Source organism: Thalassophryne amazonica, chromosome 11, assembly GCF_902500255.1.
Source record: "Thalassophryne amazonica chromosome 11, fThaAma1.1, whole genome shotgun sequence".
NCBI classification, from domain to species: Eukaryota; Metazoa; Chordata; class Actinopteri; order Batrachoidiformes; family Batrachoididae; genus Thalassophryne; species Thalassophryne amazonica.
Genome location: NC_047113.1, coordinates 79,368,409 through 79,382,313, shown reverse-complemented (window position 1 = coordinate 79,382,313; position 13,905 = coordinate 79,368,409). Strand labels below are relative to the sequence as shown.

Genomic DNA, 13,905 nt, shown 5'->3' with positions numbered 1-13,905 from the left:
CAGTTTCAGAGTATGCTGCAGCAGCGCCATCAGTTTCAGAGTATGCTGCAGCAGTACCATCAGTTTCAGAGTATGCTGCAGCAGTACAATCCGTTTCAGTGTATGCTGCAGCAGCACCATCGGTTTCAGAGTATGCTGCAGCAGTACAATCCGTTTCAGTGTATGCTGCAGCAGCACCATCGGTTTCAGAGTATGCTGCAGCAGTATCATCATTTTCAGAGTATGCTGCAGCAGCACTATCGGATTCAGAGTATGCTGCAGCAGCACCATCCATTTCAGAGTATGCTGCAACAACACCATCGGATTCAGAGTATGCTGCAGCAGCACCATCGGTTTCAGAGTATGCTGCAGCAGTATCATCATTTTCAGAGTATGCTGCAGCAGCACCATCAGTTTCAGAGTATGCTGCAGCAGCACCATCCATTTCAGAGTATGCTGCAACAACACCATCGGATTCAGAGTATGCTGCAGCAGCACCATCCGTTTCAGAGTATGCTGCAACAACACCATCGGTTTCAGAGTATGCTGCAGCAACACCATCGGTTTCAGAGTATGCTGCAGCAGCACCATCCGTTTCAGAGTATGCTGCAGCAGTACCATCAGATTCAGAGTATGCTGCAGCAGCACCATCAGATTCAGAGTATGCTGCAGCAGCACCCTCGGATTCAGAATATGCTGCTGCAGCACCACTGGATTCAGAGTATGCTGCAGCAGCTTCATCGATTTCAGAGTATGCTGCAGCAGCTTCATCGGTTTCAGAGTATGCTGCTGCAGCACCCTCGGATTCAGAGTATGCTGCTGCAGCACCCTCGGATTCAGAGTATGCTGCAGCAGCACCATCCGTTTCAGAGTATGCTGCAGCAGTACCATCCGTTTCAGAGTATGCTGTAGCAACACCACCAGTTTCAGAGTATGCTGCAGCAACACCATCGGTTTCAGAGTATGCTGCATTAGTTTTAGAGTTGTGTCATTGACTATACCTTCAATGAATTCTGGCCCTGCGCCCCAGGGTGCCAGATTAACCTCAGTATGTCCTGCCTGTTGCACCAATATCTGTGTGCCTTTTATGTCATTAAAACATGTGGTCTCCACATACAAGTACCTCGGCATCCACACTGACAATAGATTGGACTGGTCGGTTCAGGTAAATGCAGCGTATAAAAGGGGACAAAGCAGATTGTTTTTCCTCAGAAAACTGAAATCTTTTGACGTTTGTAACGATATGCTTTTCCTTTTTTATCAATCTGTTGTGGTCAGTGCTCTATTTGCTGTTGTGTGTTGGGGGAACAGCCTGTCTGTTAGGGACAGTAACAGACTGGACAAATTTATCAGGAAGTGCGTGTCAGTGATGGGGAGGGAGGCGGTCTCTGTGGGTGAACTGGTGGAGTGCAGGTTGAGGTGTATTATGAATTCTGTTAATAACAACAAATCTCATCCTCTACACGACACTGTGGTTGCTCAGAAAAGCAACCGCAGTGACAGATTCCTCTCCATGAGATCATGGACTGAGAGGTATAGAAGATCATTTATCCCGGCCGCCATGAGATTGTTTAACGCTTCTTGTTAATATAGTTTTACTTCCATGTGTTTTTATATTTGTCTTATTTATTGGTATTTTATTGTATGGATGAATTGTGTTTGTATGTATGCTCTCGGGCAGATGAATTTCCCCTTATAGGGGATGAATAAAGTATTTATCTATCTAGCTATCTATCTAGCTAATGGACTTTGTTTTTGTTTTTATTCTGTTTTTTCTGGTTTTGTTTTCTGTTTCTTCTGCTTGTAAAAATTGGTAAAAATATGATGTAAAAACCTTGTAAATGTTGGAATGGCCTAAGCAGTGGGTCACCTCTCTGAGTTTGGTCTTCTTGTGGTTTCTTCCTTATCACCCTGACTGGAAAATCACTCACTGCCCTTGGACAAGGTCCTTAATCCCCTAGTTGCTCCCGATGTGTAGTGAGTACCTTGTATGGCAGCACCCTGACATCAGGGTGAATGTGAGGCATCATTGTAAAATCCTTTGATCCTCTGATGCAGATGGAAAAGCGCTATATAAATGCAGTCCATCACCATCAGAGGGACTTTTTCTTATCACTGTCTCCTGTGTTCTTGCTCAGGAGGTTGGTGAGGTTAGACCTTACTCATGTGAAGCACCTTGAGACAGCATCATTGTCATTTTGCACTATATTGATAAAATAAATTGAACTGCTTGAGCTCACTGCAGGACCTTCAACCCTGAAGATACCCAACTCTCGTCCTGCTTTGTGGCCCTGAGGTGGCAGTCCCATGCTCCCCTCCAGTCTCCAAGGCAATAGTTCCACACAGTTTGAGGGCAGCTGTAGGTCAGCAGACCTCTCTCAGCACTGCTCCTGTCTTCAAGGAGCTAAGGGCCCTGTTCCACTGGCGTTTAGGAGATTTGCGCATGAAATGATGAGACAAAAGCTGAGCGTCCGCAACAAAGGTGGGCGGAAATGACAAATGTCCTGGGGTGGATCAGCGAATACATGAGGAAGAAAAGCGGATATAACAGGGAACAGAAGCGAAGGTGACCGCGGAGGTGCCCCCATGAGGGGCAACACGGCCGTGATGCACTCGTTTCATCCGTGCCCACTCTGCCTGCATGCGCGACATACCATTTGCGACCGTGATGTGGCCATGCTGGGCACGCGTCATATCTGTTTTGCACGCTGTCCCGGTCCGCCACCAAGCCGCGCCAACCTGTCGGTTGCGGATATCATTGGATGACAGGGGATATGCGGCATATGGTTGTGTATGTCTTGCGTATGTCTTCAGTATGTGTTCAGGCAGTGATGCGGATCTCATCCACATCAGGATTTTTGAGCCGCTCAAAAATCCTGGCTGCGGACATGCGTGCCTCTGCGGATGATCACGGACGTGTTCGGATGGCGGCCGACTCATACAGGAATGTTACACGGTTACTGCGGTTGTTTGGCGGATGTGGGCCACTTTTGTGCGCATTCCATCTGCAAATCCTCCTAAACGCCAGTGGGACAGGGCCCTAAGGATCAGAGTGCTGCATCAGTCTCTATCTTTGACTTCCACCCTGTCTGTCCTTGTCCTCCCTGTCTGCTCCCTTGCATATCTACCCCTTCATTCTTATCTGTCTTACCTGCCACCTTTGCCTGGTCTTTTTGGCCTTGTTCTCCTTGTGGATGGCAGCACGGTGGCTCAGTGGTTAACACTCATGCCTCACAGTAAGAAAGTCTGGTGTTCGATTCCACCCATCTCCAGCTCCTTTCTGTGTGGGCTTCCTCCCACCATCACAAACATGCACATTGGGTCTGCTGACCAAGGCAGCGTCTCTCCATGAAAATTCAGTAAGGTATGTCTTCTATAATACATTCCAATTCTAAGGTAGAACTCTACTAGTGTATACTAAGGTATATCTAAATATCTAAAAAAAATAATAATAATAAATAAAGTGGACTTGGTCTCCAGGTGCTGGACTGTCACTGCCCACTGCTCCTAGTGATTGGATTGTGTCTGACTGTAATTAGTACAGTGAAATGCAGAGGACCTTCTATCATGTTTGTGCTCCTTCTGGCTGTCTCCTCCTGGCTTGTTGTCTTGTGTTTTGTGTCTTTTGTCACGTCCTTGTTATTTTCTGAGAGTATTCACCTGGACACTGCTTTAGTTCTCACCCTTTTCATTGTGTCCTCTGTGTTTGTTTCCCAGTGCAACTTCCTCCTGTGTCTGTGGGCGTGCACCTTATCACTCATCTTTGTCTCTACACTTCATGTTTTTATTTATGCACCTGTCTTGTTTTCTGTCTGTCTGTGGTCTTCTGTCAGTCCTGCTGTCAGGTCTCCGTCTGTCCGCTCTGAAGTGTTTCTTCACTGCACTGCAATTCCAATACTTTGACGAGATTTGTGGTTAAATGCAGTCGTTTTTTATTTCTGTATTTTGGGTTCATTTCCTCGTGGGTCTTGACAGCCTGTCGATGTTTAATTCTGTATCAGTACTGAATTGCTGTATCAGTACAATTATTATTACCCACAAATCAAACCATGAGGTCTTCATAACCAGCTGCCATTAAACTCACCCAGCAGGGGAGACGTTTCAGGGCATTTCTCCAGATGTTTGGACATTGTACCTCCACTGTCCTTCTCTGGATGCACTGGAGATGCTTGCAGATCATCCTGCTGATCTTTGGGCTGATCTTTGTTCATTTCCACCGGCTTGTCGTCCTGGATGCTGAGGCCGATCTGGTTATGGTTGGTGGCATTGCTGCTGATATTATCGATCCAGCTTGCAGACCCATTATTGGACTGCTGGTTCTGGACAAAGGTAAACCTGATGTCTATAGACCTGATATAGAAGACCAAGGCGATGCACATGTGGAGGAAGCAGAGCAGCGCCACCACCATACACGTTCGGTTGAGGAGGTGAAAGCTGGAGTGGGTTTCAGACATCCTGAAAAACACATGACAAAGATTCAACTTCAACAGAATAAAACTTCTCCAACAGACAGTTAAAAAAAACTTCTTGCTAATTACTGTGAACTTAATCTGATTTGATGTTCTCCAAATTAAACTGACTTGTTTGTTGTTGGTGCCACAATTTGCTGAATTTATGGAAAATTAAATGGTCTTTATCTTCTTCTTTCTCATCTTCTTCCTGCAGCTCCTGTTAGGGGGCGCCACAGCACATCAGTGGTTTCCAACTTGTCCTCTGTGTCTTCTTCTGTCTTGCCAACCACCTGCATGTCCTCCCTCAGCATAGCCATAAACCTCCTTTTTGGCCTCCCCCTTCTCCTGGCTCCATCCTCAGCATGCTCAGCATGTCTTCTCCTGGCTCCATCCTCAGCATCCTTCTCCCTATATATACTGGGTCACTCCTCTGCACATGTCCAAACCATCTCAATCTCACATCTCTGACTTTGTCTCTAAACCGTCCTACCTGAGCTGTCCCTAGGAAAAATTCATTCCTAATCCTGTCTATTCTCGTCACTCCCAAAAAGAATCTCAACATCTTCAGCTCTGCCTCCTGTCTTTTTGTTAGTGTCACCCTCTCTAAGCCGTTCAACATAGCTGGTCTCACTACTGTCTTAAACTTTCTCCTTCACTCTTGCTGATATTCTTCAGTCACAAATCACGCCTGCCATCTTTCTTCACCCACTCCACCCTGCCTGCGCTCTCTTCTTCACCTCTCTACCACACTCTCCATTACTTTGGACAGTTGACCCCAAGTATTTAAACTCATCTGGTGTCCCAGAATAAAATGTCAAAATGTCAAATTCATTCACTATACCTGCTTTCTTCAATCAAGCCTCACAGGGGGTGGAGCCTATCTCAAAAGTTATTGGGTGAGAGGTGGGATTCACCCTGGACCAGATGCCAGTCTGTCACAGAGTCACATAGAGACAGATAAACAGATTCACACTTGCGCACACACACCTACGGTCAATTCAGTCACCAGTTCATCTAACCTGAATGTCTTTAGAAGTGGGAGGAGACAGATCACACATGGAGAACATGCAAACACTACATAGAAATGACCAGGCTGGAAGGTAACCTGGAAATTTCTAGCTGTGAGGCACCAGTGCTAACCGCGAAGACACCACGCTGCCCCAAAATGGGCTACCAGGTCAGCAGTGACAAAAGAGGCATTTGTGCAGCATACCATCAAAGCAGGGGGCAAAATATTTTTCCAACTTCTTAGTTTAAGCCATAAGGTCATGCACAATTAGGGTTGTGGTCTCTTTGAGTGACATCTGGTTTGCCTCCCGTAGCATCTTATCCTCTCGATGTGTCTGCTGGCTGTCATGGAGACTGTATCATTTTGAGTATTTTATTACAAACAAATCAAATAACCTGTCTTGTTGTTGACAAATCAGACATCTCTCCTGTAATATTTGCGCTGAGTGAAATTCTCGTTTCATTTAATGTTGTACATTAATGGCGTCAGCAGCTGTCGGTAGCTTCTTCCATTAGCTTTGTTAATGTGCGATTAGTGAGAAAATAAGCGGCTCATAACTTTTAATGTCCACAACAAAGCAAACTGTTCTGTGGACCACTGAACAGTCCCCAAAAATGTGATTTATTGAACACCCCAACCTAAGTTAGCCTGTTAGCTTAGCTTGTTCAGGCTTCTTCTGTCACACACTGAGCTGCATTCACTGCGCCCCTTTCTTTATTTATGGGTTCATGGTGATGTAGGCAGAGTCAGTGTTGCTACTGGTGCCAACATGACAACTCCCAGCTCTGGACTTCATATCGGCTGTTCTGTGTCTCTGCAGAAAACCTACAGGTGACACCACACAGAGTTTGTCCATGATAGATACAGACTATGGTTCTCCTGTGTTTGCGTTGGTTCCCTCTGACTCCTCCCACTTCCACAGACATGCAGGGTTGGTGAACTGGTGACTCTAAATTGACTGTAGGTGTGAATGTGTAGACTGGCATCCTGTCCAGGGTGAACCCCGCCTCTCACCCTATGACTGCTGGGATAGTCTCCACCCCCATGATCTTTGATTATGATGAGAGGGTTCAGGGGTGATTCTTTAACTACGAGCACTATTGGCCTTGTAAATGTAATTTCCACCACACCATTGCCTTACAATATAAAGCACCTTGGGGCAACTGTTTGTTGTGATTTGGCGCTATATACATGTGCTCTCATGTCACTGTTTATCTCCATAGAAACTACCCAAACAATCTTTCATACAAACTGTTTAAAGGGACATTACAGTGTTGTGGTGGAAATTACGGCAATAGTGTGGGACAACTACATTTTGTTTAAAAAAAATCACAACAGTTGTATGACATTAAATACCCCAATTATGTTTTGATTATTTTACTGATATTTTATTCAGAGATATTTTAAAACATTAGAAAAAACGTTTCTTTACCATTCATTTTTATCATTGAAGATCATAAGTCTGGGCGTGGGACAAGCACAAAACGGCAATATTTGCATATAATGATGCTGAAAAAAGGTGAAAAAGTCATCATAGACTACTAGAACAAATTTCTTAACACACTTTCATTGTAAAGATAACTATAAAAGTGTGAAATTTCCCCTTTTTTCTGTTTTTCATACAATACGATCAAAGGACATTATGTGATCATGTGATATTTTGAACTATCAGAGTATTTTATCCTCTGTGAAGCTCTTTGAGCGATGACAGCGTCTGAGATGTTCAGCGTAAATGAAGTCCTAAATCATGATGTCATCACATATTTATTCAGCAACATCACTGCTGCTTATTGATTAGAAATGAGTCAAAACCAGTAATAAGAACAAAAGCTGCTGCGAGTGAAACTTTCAAAGAAAATGTGCTGGAAAAAGGACAAGCTGAGAGTGGACTCACCTGAGATGACGTGTACCACACTTCAGACAGCTTTACTTGTTGCTCAGGGTTTGATGGTCCTGTACGTCCTGGCAGCGTCTGCGTCACTCTCAACAATTCCTCTACATTTACATAGTTGCTCTTTGCTCTTACTATGTGTCACCTGAGTGAGCGCGGCGAGCTCGCTGAGCACGGCACAGGCTTCAACTGCAGGTAGACAAACAGGTTTTGAATGTGGGTGTGGTGACATTCAGGTGATTCACCTGCAAGAAACACATTTTCAATACCACAACAGGTTTATCAGGTATGCTGCACCAACATTTGCTTTTAAAACAAAGAACAATAAGCCACCGTGACTTATAGTTTGTTCATTTAAACCTCAAATTCAAAACAATGATGCTTTGATTTTATTTGATTACTTTGTATTTTTCTAGTCTGTAGAAATAAAACAACATTTATTCTTTCATTTATTTTCTGCACCCACTCATTTCAATGAAACATCACGGGGGTCTGGAGTCTGTCCCAGCACTCACAGGTTGAGACGCAGGTTCACTGTGGACAGGACGCCGACCCGTCACAGAGCCAACGCACACAGACACAGTCACACATTCATCTAGAGTACGACAACAACATGAAAGTTGAAGAACATGTTCGGTGACCTCAAACATTTGTTTGTCTCATTCATTTTCCAATTTATTTTCATTTATATAGCACCAAGTCAACACAAAGCTGCCTTAAGGCGTTTCACACAAGTAAGGTCTAACCTTACCATTGCATCAGATAAGATAAGATTGACCTTTATTAATCCCTTGGGAAGACTCCCTCAGAGAAATTGAGGTTCCAGCAGTATTGTATAGCAGCACACAGGGTAAGAAGCACACAGAGTATCAAAAGTGAAAAAAGAAAAACAGTTTGCAAACATAAATATAAATACCAGACCTACTGATTATTACTGGTTTACTGGATACTACTGTTCCTCTGCTTCCTGTCCTCTGTCTTCCTGTTCCTCCTCCTCCCCCTGAGTAAGGAGTTGTACAGTCTGATGGCCTGAGGGACAAAGGAGTTTTTCAGTCTGTTGGTACTGCACTTGGGAAGGAGCAGTCTGTGGCTGAAGAGGCTCCTCTGGTTGCTGATGACCAGAGCTCTCAAGCTGAGACATGCTCAAGGAGTTCTTTTCTGCCGAATCTTGTCTTGCAGGTCATAGCGGTGAAATGTTTCAGAATGTCATGCATTAGCATAACAGTGGGACAACATGTTGAGTCTGACGCCGAATGCATGAGACCTGACAGGACCGCTTGTAAGTGTGAGTCTCACTCCAAATGAGTGAGACTCGAGAGCTCTGGATCACGGTGTGCAGAGGGTGACTGGCATCCTCCATATTGTCCAGCAGTTTGTCCAGTGTTTTCTTTTCTGCCGCCGTCACCAGCGAGTCCAGCTTCATGTCAACCACAGAGCCAGCCCGCCTGATCAGTTTGTCCAGCCTCGATGTCTCGTTCTTGCACGTGGCTACTATGGACTGGTAGAACATCCACAGGAGTTTCCTGCAGATGTTAAATGACCGCAACCTTCTCAGAAAGTCCAGCCTGCTCTGTCCCTTCGTGTACAGGTGGTTGGTGTGGGTTGTCCAGTCCAGCTTGATGTCCAGCCACAGCCTGATCTACTTGTAGGAATTCACAGCCTCCACCTCAACTCCCTCAATCAGAACTGGTGACGGACTTGGTCTGGACTTCCTAAAGTCAATGACCAGCTCCTTTGTCTTTGAGGTGTTGAGCTGTAGATGGTTTTAGAGTCCATTGATTGAGGAGAGTAATGTCAACTCAGAACATGGCACCATTTATTTATAATTTATGATGATTTATTTAATTAATTTAAAGCCTGATTTATGCAGCTGCAGCTCTGTAACTCTGTGTCATACAGTGACATATGTGACAGTTTTGAAGTTCTCCGTCTCTGGATTTTGCTTTATTCTGGACTAATTTGACCCTCAACAAGCTTTTCTTTCTACAATCATCACCTCCAAATCAAAAGGTAAGCTGAACATTTTCCTCTTTTACCGACTTTGTGCTGTAAATGTGCAGCTTTTCTGATCCATTTGTAATCAGCGTGCGCACTGTAAAAACTGTTATAATATGATGGCAGACGAAGGATTGAAAGCAGAAATGTGTCAAATCACAGCGTTTTGTGTCTGATTTAACAGATGCACGTAAGGCTGCAGATCTGAGTCTGAACACGGTTTGAAAAAAATAAACGGTCGGTCTTTTAATCCTCTTCAGCCCAGGCAAAATTATAATCTTTTTTACACATTTTACAGACTTCATGTCTTGACAGTAGCAAGGCTCCCATTTTGACTTAAATGGGAATTGGTTGGTAATTCATGCAGATACAGTTTGTCTACAGTAGGTTCTGTGATGAATGATATGTGCACAACTTAAACATCGGTCTTATCAGACAGTTTCACCATGCAGCAAAGTACAGAAGAGTTGGGAGGGAGAGGATTAATCACAGAAATGACTCCGATCCCACTTTCCTCAAATCAGCAAGTGTCAGAGCTGAACTTTACTTTGTACCTCTGTTACTGTGCACGTCCAGACTGCTGTTTTTTTTTAATAGAAATACACTGCGATTGGTCAGGACATTTTATCTGATGTGAGCAAAAATCCGTTGTACAAAATCTGATATATACAGTGTTTATTACATGGAAAACCACACAAAAACTTTGGGACTTTTTTGTCCGGTGACTGTGAATATCTGGTTTATACGATGACGGTTTAAGTGAGTTTTACTGTACATGGGACTCACCATGAGTCACGTCACGTGACCAATTTCGTCATGTCGTCACTCTCTCTATCAAGCCACACTAATCCAGGGGTAGCTATAGCGCACCCTAGTGACCACAGACAGCAGAGACTCCCTGGCAAATGCCCATATCTGAACATATTAAGTCCAATAGTATATACGAGGTCTGTCCAAAAAGTATCGGACCTTTTTATTTTTTTCAAAAACTATATGGATTTGAATCACGTGTGATTGCATCAGCCAAGCTTGAACCTTCGTGCACATGCATGAGTTTTTTCACGCCTGTCGGTTGCGTCATTCGCCTGTGAGCAGGCTTTGTGTGAGCACTGGTCCACCCCCTCGTCAGATTTTTATTGCGAATAAATGTCTGAACGATTTGGAGCTTTGCTGCATCAATTTTTTTCCAGAAACTGTGAGAAACCTCCAGGTGGACACCATTTGGAAAATTAATACGGCTTTCAGGGACGATTTTATGGGGATTACACAGATTAAGGAGTGCTCCAGCCGGTTTACAGACCGCCCACAGCGTCTGAGAGCACCGATCGACAGGCTCAAACCCCGCTGAAACAACCAGATCATTTCCAACGTGAAGGCTTTGTTGATCCGGGACGTCGTCTGACTTTCACAAAAAGGCAGAAGGCGTGGACATCAGCACTTTTTCGGCACATTCTACTGTTACAGGAGTTTTTTCATGGAAAGAGAAGCGGAGGATTGCGCCACCGTGCCGCTCATGGCGCGGGACAAAACCACCTCTGTGTTGGTCTCACAGGACAGCTTTCAGGTGGCTTTCAGACGGCTTCCGGTTGCTTTTCAGTTGTGTGAATATCTGAGAAATTGAGCATGAGCTGGACATGCCCCAACATGTCCTGTGAGGCTTCATCACGGTGTTGCTTTGTGCCATGCGGCTCCGCCGCGACACGTGGAATTCCTCCACTCCTCTTTCCATGACAAAAACTCCTGTAACAGTGGAATGTGCCGTTCATTTCTAAACTGGACGCTGTCTTGATCCGGTATGTCGTCTGACTAGCACAGGAATTGCGGAAGACGTGGACATCAGCACTTTTTCGGCACATTGAGACAGATGTGCGGAGGAATTCCGCGCGTCAGGACGGAGCCACATGGCGCAAAGCAACGCCGTGATGAAGCCTCACAGGACATGTTGGGGCATGTCCAGCTCATGCACAATTTCTCGGATACTCACATGACTGAAAAGCAACCGGAAGCCGTCTGAAAGCCACCTGAAAGCCGTCCTGTGAGACCAACATGGAGGTGGTTTTGTCCCGCACCATGAGCAGGTGGGGCAATCCTCCGCTTCTTTTTCCATGGAGAAAAACTCCTGTAACAGTAGAATGTGCCGAAAAAGTGCTGATGTCGACATCTTCTGCCTTTTTGTGAAAGTCAGACAACGTCCCGGATCAACAAAGCCTTCACGTTGGAAATGATCTGGTTGTTTCAGCGGGGTGTCAGCCTGTCAATCGGTGCTCGGAGTGCGGTGCGCTCTCAGCAGCTGTGGGCGGTCTTTAAACCGACTGGAGCACTCCTTAATCTGTGTAATCCCCATAAAATTGTCCCTGAAAGCCATAGTAATTTTCCGAATGGTTACCACCTGGAGGTCTCTCACAGTTTCTGGAAAAAATTGATGCAGCAAAGCTCCAAATCGTTCAGTCATTTATTCGCAATAAAAATCCGATGAGAGGGGTGGACCACTGCTCACACAAAGCCTGCTCACAGGCGAATGACGCAACCGACAGGCGTGAAAAAACTCCCGCATGCGCACGAAGGTTCAAGCTTGGCTGATGCAATCACACGTGATTCAAATCCATATGGTCTTTGTAAAAAATAAAAATGTCCGATACTTTTTGGACAGACCTCGTATTCCTGCACTCAGGTATTAATCATTTGACCAAAATGCTCTAGGCTGCTGCTGTGTGTGTCACCGAACCCAGTATCCCTCGGGTTCGGTGGCGGTGGAAATCGTGTGGTTCCGGTTCGTCTCCAGACGGGTGTCTCCTATCGTCGAGCCTGCCCACACGACACCTTTATTGATTGACTTGTATTCATTCTGTAATCTGCTGTGTTTGGTTGTGGCATTCACAACAGTAAAGTGTTCTAATTTAACTCCTTCTATTGTCCGTTCATTTACGCCCCCTGTTGTGGGTCCGTGTCACTACACTTTCCCAACAGGATATCTCGGTCAGCGTCATGGACTCCGAGGGGCGTCACCCGGCTGTTGAATGACCAATGGGAGCGCAGGCGTCTGCAGGAGGTGTGATTGGTGAGCTGCAGCACATTCTCACCGCCTTTACGGCTCGGTTGGATCAAATGACCGAGCAAAACATCCTCCTGAACCGCAGGGTGGAGGCTCTCTCCGCGCAGGTGGCGGCGAGCGCTCAGGGCGCTGCTGCAGCTCCTCCTCCTGCCGACCGTGTGCAGGATATGAATGTTCCAGTGGTGGTTCAACAACCCCTCCCACCATCCCCTGAAGCATACATAAGCCCTCCTGAGCCATATGGAGGTTGTGAGGAGACGTGCGTGGACTTTCTCATGCAGTGTTCGCTCGTCTTCGCACAACGTCCCGTCATGTATGCGTCAGACGCTAGTAAAATAGCTTATGTGATTACTCTGCTTCGGGGAGAGGCACGCGCTTGGGCTACGGCACTTTGGGAGCAAAATTCACGGCTCCTTCACACGTACACTGGGTTTATGAGGGAGTTCAGAACAGTGTTTGATCACCCTAACAGGGGAGAGACCGCTTCAACTGTGCTGCTGTCAATGAGACAGGGACGCCGGAGCGCAGCCGCTTATGCAGTCGACTTCCGCATCGCGGCTGCGAGGTCCGGTTGGAATAACGCTGCGCTCCGCGCCGCCTTCGTGAACGGACTGTCATCGGTCCTGAAGGAGCACCTGGTGGCCAAGGATGAACCGCGGGAATTAGATGGGCTTATTGATCTTGTTATATGGTTAGACAATCGGTTGGAAGAACGCCGTCGGGAACGAGACGAAGGGCGTGGCCGGGCGCGCGCCGTCCCTCTTCCTTCCGGGTCCGAAAAAGGTCCGCCCTTCCCACGCTCCCTGGCCTCTACGTCCCGTGGGGCGACAGCTCCCCCTGCTGACGAAGCTATGGACACGAGCAGGGCCACATTCAGACCACCGAATAGACAGAGGAGGCTTCCCCGCGGGGCGTGTTTTGTTTGCGGCTCAATTGAGCACCAATTGAGTAATTGCCCCGAACGGTTAAACACCAACGCCCGCCCCTAGAAACTGGGCTTAGGGTGGGCCAAGAAATTCACGTGGGACACACACACATTTCCACACGGCTCCCAGTTACAATCCTTAGCGGGGATTTAACCCTTCAGGCCCCAGCACTGGTAGACACAGGGTCAGAAGGGAATCTGCTAGACAGCAGATGGGCCAGGGAGGTAGGGCTCCCTCTGGTGGCGCTTCCTTCACCATTGCAGGTGCGAGCACTAGATGGCACCCTACTCCCTTTAATCACACACAGGACACTACCAGTAACTCTGGTAGTGTCAGGGAATCATAGGGAGGAGATTGAGTTTTTTGTGACTCCTTCTACCTCCCGTGTGATTCTGGGGTTCCCCTGGATGCTAAAACACAATCCCCGGATTGATTGGCCGTCCAGGGTGGTGGTACAGTAGAGCGAGACCTGCCATCGGGTGTGTTTGGGATCCTCGGTTCCTCCCGGTTCCCAGGCTAAGGAGCAGGTCAAAGTTCCCCCCAATCTGTCGGCGGTGCCGGTTGAGTACCACGATCTTGCTGACATTTTTAGCAAGGATCGG

General features: G+C 46.4%; 1 protein-coding gene across 2 annotated transcripts in view; it reads right to left on the bottom strand.

Annotated features, from left to right (window-relative positions):
- The window catches only part of LOC117520918 (beta-1,4-galactosyltransferase 1-like), a 72,553-nt gene extending 65,000 nt beyond the window's left edge, over positions 1-7,553 (bottom strand). For both annotated transcript variants that reach the window (XM_034182263.1, XM_034182262.1), the window contains exons 1-2: positions 7,334-7,553; positions 4,064-4,434 (exon numbers count right to left, since the gene is read on the bottom strand). In XM_034182263.1, the coding sequence (XP_034038154.1) occupies positions 4,064-4,433 (370 nt within the window). In that variant the 5' untranslated portion in view covers position 4,434; positions 7,334-7,553. The remainder of the gene's footprint in view (positions 1-4,063; positions 4,435-7,333) is intronic.
- Between the last annotated feature and the right edge of the window lie 6,352 nt (positions 7,554-13,905).